The sequence below is a fragment of the Macaca nemestrina genome, chromosome 9 (genome assembly GCF_043159975.1).
Source record: "Macaca nemestrina isolate mMacNem1 chromosome 9, mMacNem.hap1, whole genome shotgun sequence".
NCBI lineage: Eukaryota > Metazoa > Chordata > Mammalia > Primates > Cercopithecidae > Macaca > Macaca nemestrina.
In genome coordinates, this window is record NC_092133.1 from 20,972,570 (window position 1) to 20,995,848 (window position 23,279).

The following is a 23,279-nucleotide window of genomic DNA, read 5'->3' on the forward strand; positions in this document are numbered from 1 at the left end:
AACGCCGATGACAATTCTAAGAGAACCGTGAACACAGTGCACATCATGGAAGACTGAAAAGGTTGGCTCATACTAATTTCCAGATGAGTTATGTAGGCCAATTTTTTACTTACTTGAATGTTATCTGCTAAGATAATGCTGGATTTTTCAGTCAGTGTTTTTTGATCAAATAGCATTTTCCAGACTATAAAATAAAGATTTGATTCTTAAGTTATTAACTGAAAACATCATTGATAGCTTAAATGAAATGTATTGATAAAGGCATAGCCTGATTTTAAACAGATTTTTTTTCTTTGACTACGTATAATTACTTATATTCTTGGAGGCTGACTGCATGATGAGAACCCAGCTGGTATCAGGTGTCAGACAAGGAGATCTGTGCTCTTAAGGCTGATAGACTGGAGCTGCTGTAATCCTGGATCTGAGACTTGAGAGTTGTGTGAGTTTGAGCAAGTTACTGAACTTTTCTAAGCCTCAGTTTCCTCATCTGTAAAAGAAAACAATAATGCCTCCCTTATAGGTTTGCTCTGACACTTAAATGAAACTAAATGAGATAATGCTTATATAGCAGTTAGCATTGAAGTACTCTTAAAATAAATGGCAATTAAGATGGTGACAATAATCTTGACAATAATGGTAAAAAAAATCATATGCAAGGTCCTTCAGTTTTGAAACTGAGAAGGAAAGCTCTGGATTCTAAATTACTAAGAGGGTTAAGTAATAACCAATAGTTCTGTAAGGGAATACCAGTGCTCCATTGGGCTGGTGCATGCAGTGCGGTGGTCAGAGAGAGAAGGAAACTAAGGAGGGAGGGGTCTTTCACATGGACCATGGGTCCATCTCAAATCTAAGGGGCTGAGAATGCACTAGGCAGTGGGGACCATTCTGGGCAGCCTCGATGGCCATGGAAACACAGAAAGGGGATCCCTAAAGCTAGGACGGGGGTCCTATATCAGGAACTGGAGGCCCAACAGGAATGGAGAGAGAGGATGTCAGTGGAATGTGTCCCCAGCATTCTGAGGCCTCCCCACATCTGCAGCAGCTTTTGCTCTATTCAGTTTCACAGGTGTTCAACATCTGCCACCCCAAATTTAAAAACAACAATGAGGGAGCACATCCTGACAGTCCTAAAGCCATTAAATCTGCATGTAGCACAATGAGATGTTATGGAATCAACATCCCTTGAACCTGCACCAGTCTCCATCGGCAATAGAAGCAAATCAGTTCACACGCTTAGAGAATACAGCAGTGGAAAGTGAAGTGCAAGTGGAAAATCAGGGAGGGCAAGTCTGTCCTAATGCACACTTTTCCTTATCAGGGCATGTGTCGCACATAAGCAAAGCTTCTTTAGGAAGGGAAAGGCCTCTCTTAGTTTCACACCCCTACCCCTCTACATGTATTCTACCCTTTTACCTTTCTTCCCCCTCTGGAGTAAACATTTAACTAGATTTATATCATTTAATACGTGTGTGTGTGTGTGTGTGTGTGTGTGTGTGTGTGTGTGTGTGTGTGTGAGAGAGAGAGAGAATAGTTGATCTCATTTAGCTGTATTATACCATTTAGACCACATAGAGTTATCGAGTTCCATTGTGGGCCTAGCAGAGAAACAAATCATTAGGAAGATGAGCATTTCCAGGCAGCTTTTGCTTTTCATAACTCCACCGTCAGGAGCTTTTACTGAAAATACATGTGAGGACTCCAACTTCTTTCTGTCCCAGTCCAATAAAAAGAGATTTGCAAGAGTAAATTTTAGGTGACTCTGTGGCCAGCCCTGCAGAGTGTGACACCTACAACTTTTTGGCTGGGAGGGAGGGTGAGAAGAATGAAGACATCCAGGCAGGATATATCTGAAGAAGATGGAGCAGCGTATAGGTCATGAACAGAAAAGCAGACTGGGAACGAGGAGAACTAGGTTCTATTACTAATTGGGTCACTCATTCAAATATTGAAGGAGTAGCAAGGGTGCTGAGGCTTCTGTTACTGGGCGGCCCTGAAGAGTCATCAAGCACTGCTTATAAATGATTTCTCCTTCCCTGAGACTATGAATGCGTCAGGTGTCTTCAGCTGGAGAATGGACAGAGAATAGATTAAGATAAAGTGGGACAAAGATTAAAATAGAAAACCACACAGAGGGAACCACACTCTAGGAAAGACTGAGATGATGGCTGCTTTGTGGGTTTCTCACAAACTGTAGCCTCGATCTGGTTAGAGGGTTCATTATCTGTTGTTGTCCCAGCGGACACAGTCGGTAAGCTATGGACCACATAGTAGAATATAAATGACTCCAAAGCAATCACTTTGTTGGCGTATTCTCCATCTTGTTCCCCACAAAATTTGGGGTGGTTTACTTACATGAACAAACACCAATCATGTGTGGAAAGTCACTGGTCTTGAACTTGGCCAGCTCCGATTCGAGGGCTGGCTTTCCCAATGACTCACTGTATGGTCAGGGAGTATGGCCTGAAGCTCACCAGGCCCAGGGACAGCGCATGTGGGAGTGATTTACCAATAAGAATTTGCTATACAAATGTCAGGGGTGATTATTAGTAGTAGGAATGCTTTTCATTTAATAGGTTAAATAAAACACGCTAAAAAAACACAACTGTGAATAAAAAGCATGATGTTTGACCTACACTGACATGGCCCCTAAACCTTAACAGTAGAAAATTTTTCTCAGAGTAAGCAAAGCCATGATCTGGTCCTAAAAACAGTACATTTGTTAAACTGATAATTCTCTAAATTACTCCTTGGTAAGGGCTATTCCGCACAATCTGATGATTTGGGATTTCGCCAAATTAATGTCACTAGATATGCCTTATAATTAGGATAAAATATTTTAAAAGTTTTCATAATGAAGCTATTCATTAACTCATTGATTTTTTTCTACAGATTGGGAGCCTGAATTTAAATGATACCCAAAAATATAACTAGGTGTGCTCAAAGAGAGAAGAACTGGCTGTGAGTCTTTAAATGGAATGCACTGGTTTAAAATGTTATTACTATTCAGATTCTCTGAGAACATTAAAACTGCCCATTAAATGAAAATCTAATAATTGGCCCTACTGAACTGTGACATTCTGTAACCTGTACAGAAATGCAGAAAATTGTGGAAGAATAGCTCTTTTGAGGCAGAATTTGATTTGGAATGTAATATTATTCTAAAATTGAAGGTTCTCTCTCACACACACACACACACACACACACACATACACACAGACACACAGATACACACAGACACACATATACACATGAACAACAATGCAGACTGAGTAAGAAAGCTGAGGAAGACTCTTTAGAGCTAAGGCAGATACCTCAAAACTCTCCTAGGTACATTATGCTACTGACCTGGGAAAAAATTAGGCAAAGCATGAACTCAGAGTAAACCCCAAAGTGGAAGTGGCCTCTCTTTGGACGTTGCTTAAAAAATATAACCAAGTTAGGGGATTTCATGCTTTTATATAAACCACGTGCAATTTCTATAATTATTCTGCAGGAGTACTAAGTGAATAAAATTCAGAGATATTAACTGAGCCGGGCGTGGTGGCTCACACCTGTAATTCCAGCACTTTGGGAGGCCAAGTTGGGTGGATCACTTGAGGTTAGGAGTTCGGGACCAGCCTGACCAACATGGCAAAACCCCATTTCTACTAAAAATACAAAAGTTAGCTGGCGTGGTAGTGTATGCTTGTAATCTCAGCTACTCGGGAGGCTGAGGTAGGAGAATCACTTGAACCCAGGAGGCAGAGGTTGCAGTGAGCTGAGATCATGCCACTGCACTCCAGCCTGGGTGACAGAGTGAGACTCCAGCTCAAAAAAAAAAAAAAAGACATTAACTGGAGGACAACCAATAGATTCAAATCAGAGGTTGAAAAATCCTCATCAGCCAATATTTACCAAGCACATTCCGTGTGAACACAGCTGTGCTGAGTGCTTTCAGATTCAAATATGAGAGCTGTATTCCTTGTTCTCCAGGAGCCAACCATATAGGTGGGGGAATGAGATAGGTAGAAACAGCTAAAACTTAAGGCATATCAGATCTGTCCAATAAGAGCAGTACAATCAAAGCAACACAGAGCACTCTGGGAGGTCGAGGCAGGTGGATTGCTTGAGCTCAGGGGTTCGAGACCAGCCTGGGAAACATGGTGAAACCTTGTCTCTACTAAAATACAAAAAATAAGCCAGGCACGGTGGTGCCTGCCTGTAGTCCCACCTACCTGGGAGGCTGAGGCACAAGAATTGCTTGAACCCAGGAGGCAGAGGTTGCAGCGAGCCAAGATTGTGCCACTGTATTCCAGCCTGGGCAACAGAGCAAGACTGTCTCAAAAAACAAAAAACAAACAAACAAAAAAAGCAACATAGAGTCCTTCTTGTTGGAGAGATCTGAAAAATGTGACCTCTCCTTTCTTTGAGGCTGCAGCATGAAGACATGGAACTGAAAGATGGGCAGGATTTTGATGGGGAGGAGAAGGTATGTGTCCAGGCAGGAGGAATGGCATGAGCAAGATAAGAGCAAGAGGCAAGTCTGGTAGGCAGGAAGCAGCCCTGGCTGGCTGGTAGGTGCAGGTCAAGCGAGGGGAGGGTGGCTGGGAAGGGAGGTAGAGGCTGTACTGCAGAGAAGGCTGAGGGCCAGCAGAGGCCTAGGCCTGCCCACAGCACCAGCGGGGCAGTTCTGTCTGAAGACAGACACTCCTAGGGAACTAGGGGTCAAACATCTTCATCGTATACACTTTATCTATGAAAATACAGGGCTTCAACTTACTGTCAGGCAATTACATGAACCAAACAGACTTTTACAGCTCATAGTCAATCTCAAATAAATAATTCTGGCAGATTCTAATATTCTTTATGTTAAAATACATCATCTTCCAATTTAGGACAATAACTTTAAAATTTTTATTCAAAGTAACTGTCCCTTTTCTGAGGTGTTTGTCAGCAAAGCAACTAGACACTCTTAAAGAAGGGACACAAAAAAGGGAGCCAATTCCTGGGGAGAAATGGTGACTAAAATGAAATGAAGGCAGAGACTAATCAGGGATTTAAGGAGGAGGATGGTGAGTGAGATGAAGGGGAATATATACCAGAGGAAGGAGGTCTAATCAGGAACAGGATGGAGGTGAGGAAGGGGACATATGCTCCTCCCGGGACAATCCTTAAGAAAACTGACAACAGACACTGGAGGGCCAGCAAGCCCATAGATTCAGAAACTACTGGCAACTGCGGGATGGAATAAACATGCCAGCTATGGGTTTCCACCCAGAAACCAAGTACTGCTCTTTGCGCTCTTAGGAGACAGACGGTGTAACCATGAAACATCTTTTTAGGAGACTATTTACTGTAAAGAAGAAACGTTCATGGCAAACGGCGAAGTGGGAAAGGCTACACAAGATGGATGCATGTACAACATAATTCCATGTTTATAGAAATACGAGCAGCAATTATTGGTGTATTTGACCATCATGAGTGAGACTGTTCGGCGGTGAAATATTTGAAATATTCCATGCCATCCAAAATTTCTTTATTTCTTACTTAGAATAGCTGGTGACTTGCTTCTGTCAAAGATACTGCTTAATGCTAATTAGTATGCAGAACACATTGCTTTACAAATATCTCTAATAAGTAGAATAACTAAAAGAATCTTGTCAAAGATGTAGTTGGCACAGTAAAAAACATTAGAGATGAGTGTTTTCCTTTTTACCACTTTTAGGAAACAGTCTTCTAAGTAAGAAATACATGGCACCTTACTTGAAAAAACTGAAGTATTAACACAAATATTCCCAAGCTTATATTAGCTCTTATAATCAATGTAACTTGTTTACACAGACCTGTAACCCCGTTTATATAAATATGCCCATGTATAAACAATGCATACTGTGCATTAGTGCCTGGTGGAGGCCAAGTCTTTTTCAAAATGCAGACATTTCAGAATTATTTTGTATTTCAACAAACCTATAGTAATATACATGCTGTACGCACATACCACACAATTACTCTCTTTTGCATGTGAAATTACATACTTTATATACCTGGCTAGCACAGCGGAAGGACTGGCCCACTGATATCAGTGAGAAACAATGAGTCCTCGTGTTTAACATCTTCAATGTTATCAGGATAGAACTGTCTAACAGAAATGAAAGAAAAACCTGCTTTCTTTGGCGGTAAAGAATGTTATCAACCTTTTACCTAAATAAACTTCACCAGGAACAGGGGTGAAAACATTGGCTAGATGTTTAATGAAGTGCAACCAGGACTGCAGCTGCTAATTTTGTTTGATGTTTTACAGCTGAGGGTAGCAAAAAAAAAACTAAAAGGCAATTACATGAACCAAACAGACTTTTACAGCTCATAGTCAATCTCAAATAAATAATTCTGGCAGATTCTAATATTCTTTATGTTAAAATACATCATCTTCCAATTTAGGACAATAACTTTAAAATTTTTATTCAAAGTAACAGCAAATCACAGACAGGTTTTGAAAACTTAAATGCCAATAAAACATTCAATTATTTGTATGTAAAATATACATAAAAAGGGGGAGAATATATACAAAGTTGTTAACAATAGTTCAATAGCTGGGCGGCAAGGTGACTCAAGCCTGTAATCCCAGCACTTTGGGAGGCTGAGGCAGGCAGATCACGACGTCGGGAGTTCTAGACCAGCCTGACCAACATGGTGAAACTCTGTCTCTACTAAAAATAAAAACATTAGCCAGGCATGGGGGCATGTGCCAGTAATCCCAGCTACTCAGGAGGCTGAGGCAGGAGAATTGCTTGAACCTGGGAGGTGCAGGTTGCAGTGAGCCAAGATCGCGCCATTGCACTCCAGCCTGGGGGACAAAGACATCATTTTGAAAAAAAAAAAAAGTTAGCCTGGCATGGTGGCACATGCCTGTAGTCCCAGCTACCTGGGAGGCTGAGATGGGAGGATCACCTGATCCCGGGAAGGCTGAGGCTACAATAAGCCATGATCACGCCACTGTACTCTAGCACTCCAGCCTAGGTGACAAAATGAGTTCCTGTTTCAAAAAAACAAAGACAACCCCCCCCCAAAAACCCCAAAGGTTCAATGGAAGATGAGGCTTGTTTGTTCTTTACCCCTTTCTGAATTTTCAAAATATTCAATAATAAATATGAAAGTAATAGTTTTTAAACGTTTAGATTTTATTGTTTAAAATTACAAGGAGTTCAACAAACTCATCACATTTTTTTTGTGTCAAAAAACAAAAATAAAATACTCTGAAGGCGATTTAAGCAAGTGGGAGCAACACGATAAACATGTTGAGTGTACGAGAAAAAGCTTCTACAGCTTTAAAGAACTGTTGGGCTGTTGGGCTGTTTCTGGGGTGACAAAGCAGGTCTGTGTTTTGATGTTGCATGACAGGGAGGGGTGAGGTCAGGGCATCCTGAAAACACATGAAAGACAAAGAAGTAGCGGACTGGTAGCAAAAGTGCAGGTTTCTTGAGTACATGTAAGTCGAAAGCAGTTATGGTTGAGAGTGGGAAAGGCCACATGTGCTATGGAGGGAGACGCTCTAGAGACCGTAAGAGAAAAGCTCCCAATTACAATCCTTTCACAAGGACCAATATGCAGGCAGGTAATAGCTTTGTCTCTTTCCTACTTAATTTAGAGATTATATCCCTTTAATCTAGTCTGTATGGCAAAATATTGAGAGTACGGAGACCGAAGTAGGTAAGACTAAGAGCTCTCTACCATCTGAAACAGGCATTAATGGCATAGGCACAACAGTTATTTAATTAGCACACATTGATTAACTTAACCCCATGTAACCACTGTCTTCTGCTACTGCTAATTTTGTTTTTGAAGTCAAATGAAATAAAGTAGCTGAAGAGTAATTAAACGTGTCCACTCCCTTTATCCCTATGGCTATGATGACTGGGCTGCCCTCCACTGCTGAGGGTTTCTGAGAAGATGCTGGAAAGGCTTTGAAATAACTAAAAGACATGTTCTCAGGAGGTGGCAACTTCACATTAAAAACCCTAATATGAATGGGGCTGTTAGCAGCACTTCCTCCGAGGACGTGGGAGAGGCACATGATTTGTAGTCATTTTCAAATATTGGCTACGAACGTGATGATGTTCTATTAAAAGGTTTGCTATGGAAAGGAATCCTAGGTACATTTGTGACAGTCCATCTCACACAAAAGATAGAAGATTGATGAATGTAAACTGTAGGTTAGCAGTGGTTTTCAAACTTAAAACAACAGAAACAACGACAAAAGAATTTTTTTTTTTCAAATGATGATTATAAACATGCCCAACAGATGACCAAATTAACATGGAACTAGCTTCTCTAGATGAAGTCTTGTTTGTTTCGCCTTTTCTTCCTCCTTGGTAACCTTTAGGTGGGTGGGCAAATGTTAAGTTTCCTTGGAATACAATTTGAGAATCCCTCCTTTATGCATCTCTGGGAGTACTGTGAATTGACTCAGTCCACACAGATTCTGATTCTCTTTAGCAGCTTTCTTTGACAGCAAGGCTAGAAAGCTAAGAAGGACATTTCCAAAAGTCTCTGCTACCAGGTTCTGGATGTGGCCAAGATTCTAGAGGAGCCTGGGCAAAACTTGGAAAGTGGATATGAGCAGTGTGAGGCGGCCACAAGGAAAGAGATGGGTGCACTTCCCATAAATGTGTGTTTGTGGGGGGAATGCGTAGAGGGAGAAGAGAGGCTTGCCTTTGGTTCTTCTGGGACAGCTCTGGCAGTCATAATGGAGTCAGTATAGAAGCTAGTATCACGGATGCCATGTGGGATAACAGTGAGGCAGTGAGACCTCCCAGAACAGTCCGACTGCCTCTTCTGTTGCTGAAATTCATGGCTGTGTAGCATCTACAAGAGCTTCATTGGCCTTCCCAAAGAGTCTGTAAGCTATTCTAGTGAATCTTTTTCTGCTTAAGTTAGCTACTGATTCTATCCCTCTGAATCTAAGAACCCTGACCAATTCAAATTCTGAAATAGAGGGGCTGGGTGCAGTGGCTTATGACTGTAATCAGGTACTTTGGGAGGCTGAAGCAGGAGGATTACTTGAGGCCAGGAGTTCAGACAAGCCTGAGCAACATGGCAAAATCCTGTTTCCAAAAAAACCAACCAACCAAACAAACAAAAACTTAAGATCTTAGCCAGGCATGGTGGCACATGCCTGTAGTCCTATAGTCCTACCTACTTAGGAGGCTGAGGAAGGAGGACTGTTGAGCCCAGGAATTGAAGGTTGCAGTGATCTATGATTGTGCCACTGCACTCCAGGCTGGGTTGACAGAGCAAGACCCTACCTCTGAAAAATAAATAAATTAAAAACAAAATAAAATAGACCCTAATTATCTCATTACCTCATAAGAGGTATCCATAACACCATCATCTTTGTATCCCTACTGGACCTAGCGTAATTTTTATCATGTAGATTGAATGTTAGTTAAATCACACTACTATAGCCACAGCATTATGCTGATCAAATTTTAACATCATTCAACTACAAATTAGAGAGTGGAACAAGATCTAAATAATATACACAACAAACACCTCCATAAACAAGTGGTTGAACCACTGTAATTTCTAGCCATGTTCACTTATCTGGGTAAAGCAAGGCATTAAAAACAGTCTCAATTTCTCATCATTTGCAGAAGACAAAAACAAGTCAAAAGCTATCTAAAAGTATTATTATGATTAACAATGAGTCTGAACTTGACCACTGTAGAATGACACACTAAAATGCCTATGTCTTGGTGAAAAGTAACAAGCAAAAAGAAAAAGAAAAACAGGCCCTTTATTTTAAAAATAACATATTGTCCCTGTGGGGTCATATACATATAATTGTTATCTAAGAATTTGATTACTCACAGCACCACTAGTTTTCTTCAGTTAGAAAAGACTATTTGAAAGGGCTTCTCTTTCTCCCATTTTGTACACAACCTTTATTTCATTTTCTGTAAGTGGTTAGACAAAGGGTCAGATGATGACTTTAAATATTTAAACTGGTCAATGACAGTCAAGTACCCAGGAATTTCTCTGGTTTATTGTTAATATGAATTGCCTTAGAGGTAACCTCAAGTACATGGCACAGCTTCCTAATGAGTGATTAGTTATGAAACGATGAAGTAATTCTGAATTTTAAATAAGACCGAAGAAAAGACTGGGATATAACAAATTAAAAGTACCGTAATTATGCAATATCATGAGATGTATTAGACAGTCACACTATGCATATATCAAAAAATACATTAATAAATCTAACATATTAATAAAAAGCTAAGCTTGGCCCTTCAAGACCTCAACACTAATTGGAAAGGATTTTGACAGACCATCTTGAATAACTTTCATTATTAGTTTTGGCAAGCTATTTTTTAGCTACCTAAATAATGATTATTTCTACACTCCACAGTGCACCTATCAAAATCTAAGATCTGAAAAACAGCATTAGTGAGGATGAGTGAAGTAGCACATGTTCAAATGTTACAACCTGAGTATGAATTTATTGGTGTGATGTAAATAATATATATGTGATGTTTCATCTTCCTATATTTTGCTTATATAGTCTACTTAAAATATACATTTACAACCATACACTGTACATTAATTATATATATAATGCATCATATTCCAAATTTCAGCAATTTTTTTTTTTTGAGACAGAGTTTCGCTCTTGTGGCCCAGGCTAGAGTGCAATGGCACGATCTCGGCTCACCGCAACCTCCACCTCCCGGTTCAAGTGATTCTCCTGTCTCAGCCTCCCGAGTAGCTGGGATTACAAGCATGTGCCACCATGCCTGGCTAATTTTGTATTTTTAGTAGAGATGGGGTTTCCCCATGTTGGTCAGGCTGGTCTCGAACTCCCAAGCTCAGGTGATCCACCACCTTGGCCTCCCAAAGTACTGGTGTTACAGGCGTGAGCCACCGCACCTGGCCCAGAAATATTTTTAAGATCGTGCATTCTGATCAGTTTAAAAACTCTTCCCAAAGAGTAATGATTTAAATGGATTTCATTTATAAAGAAAACACTTATCAACACATGTCAAGGGCAAATCAATCTCACAATGAAAAAAAAAAAATCTAGTAGTAGGCATTATTGGTGAAAAGTATAAAAAGTATAATTTTGCCTTTAACAGCTTATTATTGTAACCAAGGCAGATTTATCCACCTTTTCTTTGTTGTTGGAATTCAAGTCATTGATTAAAAAAAATCAGATCACTACTGAGTTTAAAATAAGAATGGTCGAGCCAAAAAGGAGGCCCAATTAGTTAATACTAGAGAGTACCCAGGTACCTACTAAAGTAACATAATTTATTAAGGTTAAAAAACAGGGCACAGCCAGGCACAGTGGGTCACACCTATAATCCCAGCACTTTGGGCGGCCGAGGTGGGTGGATCCATTGAGCCTAGGAGTTCAAGACCAGTCTGGCCAACATGGTGAAATCCCATCTCTACCAAAAATACAAAAATTAGCCAGATGTGGTGGCATGTGCCTGTAATCCCAGCTACTTCAGCGGTTGAGGCATGAGAATCTCTTGAACCCACAGGCAGATGTTGCAGTGAGCCGAGATCGCGCCACTGCACTCCAGCCTGGGTGACAGAGCGAGATTCTAGCTAAAAAAAAAATAAAAGATAAATTAGCTGGGCGTGGTGGCACACACCTGTAATCCCAGCTACTTGGGAGGCTGAGGCACAAGAATTGCTTGAACCTGGGAGGTGGAGATTTCAGTGAGCCGAGATTGTGCCACTGCACTACAGCCTGGGTAACAGAGCAAGATTGTGTCTGAAAACAAACGAACAAACAAAAAAAATCAGGGCACCATGTGACATAGTAATGCTTTAAACTAATCCCGGTTTTAACACTGAATTTGGTGCTATTAAGATTCTCCCCTTGAAGTGAAATGTCTGCTATCTGTATCTATTTCATAGATGGCTGTAGGTGCCATGTTTGTTGAAGGGTATCATTTTATGAATACCCAGGCTTTAACTTTCACCAAAATGGAAAGCTTGCTCAATAAATAAGGAACTTGCCCCAGGTCACGAAGTTAGATAGTGTTAGAAAAGGAGGAAGATATTGTAGCCCAGGTTGGACTGCTGCACCCCACAGCCCTACCCAAAGTCCACCTACACAAGGAGGCCGTTGCTTCCTGCTTCTTTCATTTAGGGCCTTGACTCATGGACTTTGTATGTTCCTTTTTCCTTTCTCACTGAAATGAAAACTCTCACACAGTATACCCATGATCAAGCTGCAAGAGTAGAAATCAAGTTTATGAATGACGCCCTTCACTTACTGCCCCTTTCTCTCATACAGCGATATTTGTAACTCACTAGATGTAGGATTTCTAAAGCTGAGTGATTTGTAATGTAATACTTCTAGAATCTCCAGAGTAATTTCAGCATTAGTTACTAATAAATGTTGGCTCTCTGCATTTCTTAACCTTGGGAACATGAACCTTTAAGACTCAGAGATCAAATACCAACATTCCCCGAGGACTGCTGTGCACATCTGCATTTCTGAATGTAGGACTTTTTTTGTTCCTAATCAAGTATAATCTCACTTCATAACTTCAGATTTTGGCTCAGTGCTACCTAGATTTCCAGGCAAATGAAGAAATGAAGGCTGAGGATTTTGTGCTTAGAGGTTTGGAAATTTGGCAAATACTACTTTAAAATGCAATCATTTGATCTTGAGCCTCAACATAGTGAAATACAGTGAAAATACAAAGAAACCAACATGAGGCTTTATACATTCCAAATCTGCACCTGTGTTTGGATGTTGCCAGATATTTGTACGAGCAATTCTGTTTTCAGGACAAAACAGAGTGAAGAGTCCCCCCAAATTTCCCTCTGGGGTCTTCCAGCCATTCGAAGTAATCACTAATTCCTGCTTACATCCACAAGTCAGGCATCCAAGTGTTGCTATTCCTGGCTGATCTTGTTCTGTGTTTAAATGGTTTAGTTGTTGGTTTCTGCATCTGGGTCCAAACCAATTTAACAGGGAAAGTTAGTTCAAGGATTTCAGTCACCTTTAAATTATCTTTAAAGCCAGCTACAAAAATAGCTGGAGTTATTAACATACAATTATGAAAAACGCCGTTCAGACTCACCAAACTCAAGGGTATCATTCATTATATAGTTTGCTCAATAATGACCCTTTAGGGTCCAGTCAATGAGATACAATTTATTTTCAAATAATTTAATTTAGCATCCATTAACACTCTTTGCAACCTAAAACCCACAGAAGAGAAATGATTCTTCTCTTCTGATAATCGTGAGCACAAGTTACCTATAAAATCAAATTTCCATGAAGATTTAGCCAGGGTAGCACAATTTATGACCTTGCATTTAACCAAAGTGGTGGAACAGACTACACTTGGACTTAATTTACAAACGCTTTCATATAATATTTGTAACTTTAACTTCTTGTTATATTTATCCACTTCATAATGTTAAACATTTTTAAAAACTCAATCACAAAGTACCATAACCAGGAATGATTAGGGGAAGAATATACTTCATCCAAACTTGATTTATACAATAGCTATGGTTTGTCTATGAACTCATTTATTATTGTTGGTTGGAAGTCAATATAAGTAACGGCTAAAGGTATGGGTTTATTCAGAATCAGGCTTGCATTCAAATTCTAGCTCTGATACTTATTAGTTCTTTGATGCAGAGCATGTTTATTATGCATTTTAGGCCTTAGTTTCCTCACCTGTCAAATGGGTTGTTGTGAAGATTAAGAAAGATGATTCATTACAAAGTGCCTAGTAGAGGACTAGCTCATAGTTAGTGCTCAATAGACTGGAATTATTTTTTGTTTGTAAGTGTCTTTCCTTTTCAATAAGCTCTTTGATGGGAACGGCTACTTCTGGACTTTCTTGTCCATCTTACAGTACTCACCCTTGTGACATAGCAAGAAAAACACTGATTAGGTATCAAGGGACCAGTAGCATCCAATCTCACTACCTACTAGTTATGTAAACTTTGGCAGAGTTCTTAAGATATCTGGGTCTTAGCATGTCTATCTGTAAGATGGGGATAATGTTTTACCTCCCAGTGCTTTGTTTTGCTTTTTTTTTTTTGAGATAGAGTCTTGCTCTGTCACTCAGGCTGGAGTGCAGTGGCGTGATCTTGGCTCACTGCAACCTCCGCCTGCCGGGTTCAAGCAATTCTCTGCCTCAGTCTCTCGAGTAGCTGGGATTACAGGTGCCCACCACCATAACCGGCTAAATTTTTGCATTTTTAGTAGAGTCAGGGTTTACCATCTTGGCCAGGCTGGTCTTGAACTCCTGACCTCGTGATCCACCCGCCTTGGCCTACCAAAGTGCTGGGATTATAGGTGTGAGCCACTGTGCCTGGCCTTTTTTTTTTTTTTCTTTTTGAGACGGAGTTTTGCTCTGTTGCCCAGGCTGGAGTGCAATGGCAAGATCTTGGCTCACTGCAAGCTCCGCCTCCTGGGTTCAAGCAATTCTGCTTCAGCCTCCTGAGTAGCTGGGATTACAGGCACATGCCACCATGCCCAGCTCATTTTGTATTTTTAGTAGAGTCGGGGTTTCACCATGTTGACCAGGATGATCTCGATTTCCTGACCTCATGATCCGCCCATCTCGGCCTCCCAAAGTGCTGGGATTACAGGGGTGAGCCACCATGCCCGGCTCCTCCCAGTGTTTTGACAGGGATCCAAAAAGATGGCTGAAACACATTTTATAAACTACAAACCATGGTTTAAATTTAGATTAATATCACCATTGAATTCTAACTTGAATTAAGAACTACTATTTTTCTCAGCTGTCCTCCATGTGAGGATACAATGAGCAGACAACCATCTAGAAACCAGGAAATGGGTCCTTACCAGACAGCAGATCTGCCAGCACGTTGATCTTGAACTTCCCAACCTCCAGAACTGTGAGAAACAAATATCCCTTGTTTAAGCCACCCAGTCTGTGGAATTCTGTTACAGCAGCCTGAGCTAAGACACCACCAGTGACAGGTCTAAGCAGAGTGAGGAGGAGGTAGTTAGCTTGCCTAAAGTGATGGCAACCGCCATCTATGCTGAAATTACCAAGTAAGATGAAAAAGAACATGAAATCATTTCAGCTCTTCATCTGCTCATGAGTTAAGACTTTAGAGCTTGGCAGTTTGGGAAAATATAAGTGAACTGGCCGGGGTGGAGAGCAATACTTTGTGACATGACACATCCATCTGCTGGAACACTTGAACAAGCCACTACTCAGGGGTGTGGTAGCCACGGAGGACCACAGCTGTGGCCATCTCTGTGAGGATTTTCTTCTCTGGTGGACTGAAGGAACACAAGTGTGGACATCATCTAGCAGAAAGAGCTGTGACTTTATTAGGCACCAATCTTAGATGGAATGCTACTCACCAATGAACCTCTGGAAAGCCAGACTCTAGACAATACTCTGCCTGTGTTTGACAATGAGTGCACAAAGGGTGTCAAAGCATGTGTTCCAGCATATGTGAACAAAGATCATAAAGATGTGTGAGACGGGTGTTAAAACATCAGTTCAAACACGTGTTTAACCATGTGTGAGCAGAAGGGTGTTAAGCCATGTGGTAAAGCAAGTGTTAGAGCATATTCGATTACAAGTGTTTCTCATTTGGGAGCTTAAATTATTTTCTCCCTAATCCAGTGTTGCTAAGCAATAGCTCTGTGTTGTCCTAACTTAACACAATAAATTATTAAACTTAAAAAAACTGAAGCTAGAATTCTTTTTTCCTGTCTTGGTTTCATCACTAAGGATTTACGTCTATAGTTTCCAAAAGACATAGTGCTCTTCTGCCAGTGTAAGCAAAAACCGGGGTACACTCCATATGTAGAGAGGCAACAGTGAGAAACGAGGGGCAAACCACACTGAACACCCAGTGAGACAATATGCAGTGTTCGGAAGATGCAGTGACATATTACTCAAATCTCAAGGTCTGAGAAGCCGCATAGCCCACAGACTCAGGGTTCCTTTCCCACAGCTAGGATTCGGCTTTTTGTTTTCAGTTTTAAAATACACACATCACTGCACTAAGAACAGGGATTCCTACAGTTCTTATTGATAGTAACATGTGATAGAGGTTGGCTTTAAGGTATATCTGACACTATTTGCTGAATATTTCAGCTTATGTTACATTATGAATCTACATTGCTGCTGTAGGCTTCCATTCCAAAGCAAATAGATTTGCTTAGCTTAAAATATAAATACACAACCCTGGATGTCACTTAAAAAAGAAAAATGTAGACAAAACCCAGAATGTGCTATTAATGCTTTTTTACAGGGTGAAGAAAAGCGCACACACACACACACACACACACACATATGTAAATGCTAATACAGAGAAACAAAATTTCAGGCAGCTATTTTCTATTTTATTTTCTTGTTATGGAACAAAGCTATCAACAAAATAAACCAGTAAAGTTATTTAAGCCCATTCATTTCTCCGCTGGTAATGGATATAATTACATATTATTTTTAAAAATACCAAGAAAAAGGCTAGGCGTGCTGGTTCACTCCTGTAATCTCAGCACTTCGGGAGGCTGAGGTGGACAGACCACCTGAGGTCGGGAGTTCGAGACCAGACTGACCAACATGGAGAAACCCTGTCTCTACTAAAAATACAAAATTAGCCGGGTGTGGTGGCACACGCCTGTAATCCCAGCTACTCAGGAGGCTGAGGCAGAAGAACTGCTTGAATCTGGGAGGCGGAGGTTGCGGTGAGCTGAGATAGTGCCATTGCACTGCCTGGACAACAAGAGCTAAACACTGTCTCAAAGAAAAAAAAAGAAAATACCAAGAACAAAATGAGCCGGGTGTGGTGGCACGCACCTATAGTCCCTAGTCTCAGCTACTTGGCAGGCTGAGGCAAGAGAATCACTTGAACCTGGGAGGCAGAGGTTGCAGTGTGCCGAGACGGCATCATTGCACTCCAGCCTGGGTGACAGAGCAGGACTCTGTCTGGAAAAAAAAAAAAAAAAGAACAGAAGAAAAGCAAAAGATCTGCAAGTTTGTGCTTCAATTCCACTTCTCACACAGTACTAATTAATATGGCTTTTCCTGCTTAATAGAATAATTTATGTTTAAGTACTAGTTGACTATACCTAGGAAAATATTTCTGATTATTCTGAATAAAGGAAAACTGATATATAATTAGAATAAAAATATTGCCTTCCCAATCACCTTTTACTGCAAGATCATGGAATGCTTTGTTGAATAAAAACTGGCAAGAGGAAAACACACAATTAAAGGTAGTGTCTTCTGCCAGCCACCTTTGTAACAGAGGTCATAGAATTTTTGAATACTTCTCTTTTCCTGTTCACTTGTGTCACTTAATGATTTCTTCACGCAGCTCAGTACATACTCAACGAAATACAATTCCTCAGCAGAAAAAGCACGGTTTCTGGCTGCTGTGACCTGACTCTTTGCTTAAACAAATTCCAGAGTGCACACTGACAAAGTGATGGTGATTATTTTTTTCTTCTCGAAGACTCAGTCCAAATTAAGAAAACAGAGAAAACAGAATCTGACCAAGGAAATAATAGAGGAAAGTTGCTCACAGGTTTTCTTAGTTTATGTTTAATAGTTATATTTTGACCAAAACAAATAGCCCGATGAGAGAATTCATTTTAGCAATCCCACGTTTCTTCAATATTAAGACATTTTAGTTTGTAACAGTGCAAAAATGGATATAGAATGTAGACAATCTATAGTCCATCAATACTGAACACATCCTGAAATCTGAAACAGTTTCACTTAGGTTGGTCTTGAAATGCATGCAAACCAGCCTCAGGAATTAAGACTTATGCTACAAAAATTACAAAACCTTTTGTAAATGTCACTGGTTAGGAGACAATCTATAAGGAAGACAGCACGCTTTCCGAGTCCTCAGAACCAGCTAGAATTGTTAGGTTAATTTCACTGAAGGTCCCTAGTCAAACAAGCATGCAAACACATTCCACTTTATAGAAAATAGAATAAGAGGCCGGGCGCGGTGGCTCAAGCCTGTAATCCCAGCACTTTGGGAGGCCGAGACGGGCGGATCACGAGGTCAGGAGATCGAGACCATCCTGGCTAACACGGTGAAACCCCGTCTCTACTGAAAATACGAAAAACTAGCCGGGCGAGGTGGCGGGCGCCTGTGGTCCCAGCTACTCGGGAGGCTGAGGCAGGAGAATGGTGTAAACCCGGGAGGCGGAGCTTGCAGTGAGCTGCGATCCGGTCACTGCACTGCAGCCTGGGCGACAGAGCGAGACTCAGTCTCAAAAAAAAAAAAAAAAAAAAACCAACAACAACAAAAAAGAAAATAGAATAAGATAAGTAGCTCTGATGGAGATACAGACCTTGAGATAAACTTCTGAATTTCCCTGCATGTGCTCATGTGCATATATATATATAAAATCATTCTCCCTAATTACATTTTTCTGTAGACGTGGCATACTCAGTAAACAAAATACATTGGAGGCATTGTAAAGGAAAGCTCTTTCTGTAAAAAAAATTCTCCCTAGCGCACTTTGTTACAATGTTCTGTAGAGTAATAAGGTGCTTAGCAAATCTTACATAACAACTTACACATTTCATCAAACTTTTCAGAGGACGGGAAAAATGAGTAGAAACGTAATTTTAACCTCCTCCGCTTTTTGTCTGAAGTAACCATCATGAACCTCAGTGGATGTGTCACGTGTGGAGTAAAAAGGCTCCTGAAGGTGTAAGTTTTCTTGATTTCGCAACCCTGGGTGTGTCCACTCCAGGGCTGTTTGGGTGACGGCAAGCTGAGGGCAGTACTCGTCCACCGGGCATGCAGTGCAACTGCAACATGCGTTTCCTCTGCCTCGAGCTTTGTACCTTTCCTGGAATGAGCCTGCTAGAGATTCCAGTGTAAGAAGGAACTATCTATAATCAACTGACGCCATATTTGCAAGAGCAAATATGTGTATTTAAAGTAAGCCAGAGAACAGTCACAATGCCCCAGCCTGACACTGAGCAACTGCCTCCTGAAGTTAGCACTGTTTCCCTTTTTATGAACATAATAACCTCAGCAATTATGGGAAAAAGCAAAATCAATGCAAATAAACCAAACCCTTTTTTTATCTTTACACCATACCCTTAAAAAAAAAATGTCATTTGAAGGCTTAATTAGATGCTTTTTATTTATGTAAATACATATGCCCTTTTCCTTATACCCAGTTTCTTACTAATACTTGTAGAATTAATCAACCCTTGAAATAGAAATATTGAATTTTTTTATATGCTTTCAGTAGTTAAATGCAATTGCTTTGATCAGAAATAAAAACAGTAAATACTATGAAGCAAATTTCAAGGTAGGTACTATGGTAAGATAAATATTTCTCTAAATTTTTACTTTTGGAAATCAATAGAAAGACAAAGCTCAAAAAAATTTCATGTGTTCCATTTCCCACATAATGTAAAGGGCATCCAACAAATGGAAGATGAATTTATACCTTTTAGTCAACTGGTTTACTTTGGAACATCTGCTATTTATTTATTTAGGAGACAGAGTCTCACTCTGTCACCCGGGCTGGAGTGAAGGGTTGTGATCTCAGCTCATTGCAACCTTTGCCCCCAGGTTCAAGTGATTCTCCTGCCTCAGCCTCCCGAGTAGCTGGGATTACAGGTACCCGCCACCATGTCCGGATAATTTTTGTATTTTTAGTAGAGACAGGGTTTCACTATGTTGGCCAGGCTAGTCTTAAACTCCTGACTTCAGGTGATTGCCCGCCTCCGCCTCCCAAAGTGCTGGGATTACAGGCTTGAGCCACCGTGCCCGGCTGGAACATTTGCTTTCTGAGACCAACTCAGATTGAATAAGAGTTTTTTTTGAGACTGAATCGTTCAACTTTGTTTAAAGGAGGTTAGAAGTAAAAAATCACCCCAACTAAAGAGACTAACTCTGCCATTCATAGGCATGCTTCCAGACGTTAGACTTTTCCCCTAAATGTGTTTCCTTCCAGATCTTTACTAAAATGCAGGAAGGTAAGTCAGCAAGCTTCATGTAAATCAATGTCATAGTTCATCTGTTCTTTTATTTATTAGTCCATCCATCCATCCATCCATCCATCCATCCGTCCATCCATCCATCCATCCAAATACTTACTGAGTGTCCATTCTATTCCAGGAACTAGCAAGGCACAGGGGATCTGAAGCAAAATAAGCTTCAGTCCCTTGCCCTCAAGGAGCTTTAAAGCTTTTGGGGTGGAGATGGAGATGCGAAGGGCAGTTCAGATTAAAACAGATAAAAAATACATATATTTTGAGATGGAGTCTCACTCTGTTGCCCAGGCCGGAGTGCAATGGCGCGATCTTGGCTCACTGCAAGCTCCGCCTCCTGGGTTCAAGCAATTCTTCTGCCTCAGCCTCCTGAGTAGCTGGGATTACAGGCACGCACCACCACGCCAGCTAATTTTTGTATTTTTAGTAGAGACGGGGTTTCACCATATTGGCCAGGCTGGTCTTGAACTCTTTACCTTGTGATCCGCCTACATTGGCCTCCCAAAGTGCTGGGATTACAAGGGTGAGCCACCGAGCTCGGCGTTAAAACAGATAAAATATTTTAAGTTTTGGATCAGGAATGCCTTGTTCCACCGTGGGACAAAGACTGAGGGCACAGCGATCTCGTGGAACCTCGGAATGTGTACAGGCTCTTGGGCCAGAAGTGCCTTTTATTTCTCCAAGTGCATATTCATCTTGGGCCAGTCAGCACTCAGGAAGAGCAACCAGGGCCTTTTAATTTACTTTTTGTGCTTCCTTTGGGAAACTGAGACAATAATTTGATCACTGCTTTTGTTCAAGCACTATTTTCAACTCGGAAATTAGAGTTCTTCAAGATCTTTACATTTAACATGGTGAAGATGCCTTGAGCCTGTGTCAGATAAGTTATTTTTATTTATTTACTTACATTTATTTATTTATTTATTAGACAGAGTTTCGATCTCGTTGTCCAGACTGGAGTGCAGTGGCGCAATCTCAGATCACTGCAACCTCTGCCTCCTGGGTTCAAGAGGTTCTCCTGCCTCAGCCTCCCCAGAAGCTGGGATTCCAGGCGCCCACCACCACGCCCAGCTAATTTTTGTATTTTTAGTAGAGATGGGGTTTCACCATGTTGGCCAGGCTGGTCTCGAACTACTGACCTCAGCCAATCTGCCTGCCTTGGGCTCCCAAAGTGCTGGGATTACAGGCTTGAGGCACGGCGCCCGGCCAGTTAAATTATTTTTAAAGAATTATTTACAATTTTAAATCATTTAACTTCTTACCCCTTAACATTAGGGGAATTAAATAACAGTTACTTAAAAAAAAGTTTTAAGAGGTAGAAAAATGGGCTGCCCTTCACTTACACATGTTTGGTATTTATTTATGTTTTAATTCCATGTTTGAGTGCTTAAGAGTTTATCAGAGGTTGGGAATCAAAGTGAGCGAAAATAGCAGATATTTGTGTTTGCTATGGTATTTCACTCGTGCTCGTGAGACAGACATTCATTCATCAAACATTTATTGAATGCATATTATGCACCAGGCACCAGATTTACTGACATGGTGAGGCAGAGATGAAAGCTCATCCCTGTCCTCCAGGGACTCACTGTCTGGTGGGGAGATGGGCAAGGAACCCGACAAGGACAGCGCAAAAGTGGTTCCCACTGTGATGTGTGCAGACCACTGGAGACACGAAAGCTGATTTCAGGCCGCACGCAGATGATTACTTACTTTTAACATTTTACTTCAGATATTTAGTTATGCCTCTATTTTAACGTGTGAAAAAATGCATAGCTAGCTCACTAAAACCATGGGCAATACTCTGTGTGATAAAGCTAAAGAAGAAGAAATTGTGCCAATTTAAAGGAAAATAATACAGGTGTTAGGCAGGTAGGTATGCCCTCCTCACCTCCCTGCAATAAAAACAGTGATGGTACTACTCAAATCATTGACGTCTGGGAAATAAAGCAGGTCAGTGTGGGTAAATCAAAAGAGATGCCATTTTACAGAGGCTGGAATCCTCAGTGCATGTTTCTGGGCCTGAAATAAGATGCCACGAAAGAAGTGTGTGCTTCCACGAAGGTACAGGGAGGGGAAAGACACTGACATGGCCTGGGGGATTCAGAAGCTTCCAGAAAGAGTAGATAGAAGGATGAGGAGAAGTTGTGCTGAGAAACAAGTACATTTACTAGGACCCTTCATTTGAAGAATTGTGGAATCTTAAGTTTGGATGGAACCCCAGAAATCAACTGTTATACTGTCTGTAATTAACTTTAAAGTAATTCTGCATAGATAGGGAGACATATATATGTGCATTAGTTAGTTTTAATCTACACTCTAGGGTGGTGAGTTTATAACTGAAGTGGGCTAATGGGAATATACATTTCAGAGATGTTTAGTAACATTTAAAAGACTAATGAAAAGCCACATTCCAGAGGCAGCTCATACATATGTGGCAGCTATCTTTATCTTATTAATTAGTTACTCTTAATTAGCATAACTAATAATTATTAAGACATTAGAAACGGTATTGAAGATATGTGGACTGGCTTGAAATAGTGTCACTCGCACTTCCACAGCATGTGTGGAAAGGTTATCAGAATGCAGTGACCCCAACTGAGTCTCCCTGAATGGTGTCCTTGAGTTCAGATTTTGGCTTAGTCCCGTGTCCATCCATTCATTCAAAGGAGGATTTTACCACGTGACTTTGACTAGAAGGTTAGCCGACACCCATTGCTACATCTGCCTCAAGTGAACCTTTCATGCAGGTTGCTGTCAATGTACCCTCCCACCAGGAAAGAGGACAGGACTTCATTGGGCCTATCAGACATGCTGAGTGATGGTTTTGTGCATGCCTGCTAACTCATATTTCTGTGTATGCCCCAATCCAGGCTGAGATTTGCTTTCATTTGGACATATCACTTGGGACATACGCATAGCCCTCAACCACCTCCAATTCATCTGCCTCGAAATGTAGCCACTGTCCACCAAGAAGAGCCTAATAATTGTGAAACACCAAATTTGCTACAGTCATATCTCAACTAGACTAGCTCTCTCAGAGAGATTCAGTGATTTGTCCAAAGTCACACAGCTAGTTGGCAGTAGAACTGAGTTTAGAACGTGGGTTCCTTGCTACATCTTCCCAACCAACGGCTGTAGGCCAGGGATGCTCATCCCAATTATCTGTGGACTATTTATTTATTTATTTGTTTATTTATGAAACAGAGTCTTGTTCTGTTGCCCAGGCTGGAGTGCAGTGGCACGGTCTTGGCTCACTTCAACCTACACCTCCTGCGTTCAAGAGATTCTCTC

General features: G+C 40.9%; 1 protein-coding gene across 12 annotated transcripts in view; it reads right to left on the minus strand.

Annotated features, from left to right (window-relative positions):
* LOC105466845 (vesicle transport through interaction with t-SNAREs 1A) overlaps positions 1-23,279 on the minus strand; it is a 378,345-nt gene that overhangs the window by 111,959 nt on the left and 243,107 nt on the right. For 4 of the 12 annotated variants that reach the window (XR_011607635.1, XR_011607633.1, XR_011607634.1 and 1 more), the window contains one exon: positions 114-487. The exons of 5 other annotated variants lie outside the window; for them this stretch is intronic. Coding sequence is in view for 2 of the 7 variants with exons in the window: in XM_011715951.3 (XP_011714253.2) it covers positions 14,827-14,881 (55 nt within the window). In the remaining 5 variants the exon portion in view is untranslated. 3 more of the 12 variants (XR_978492.3, XM_071069148.1, XM_011715951.3) reach the window with 3 other exon arrangements.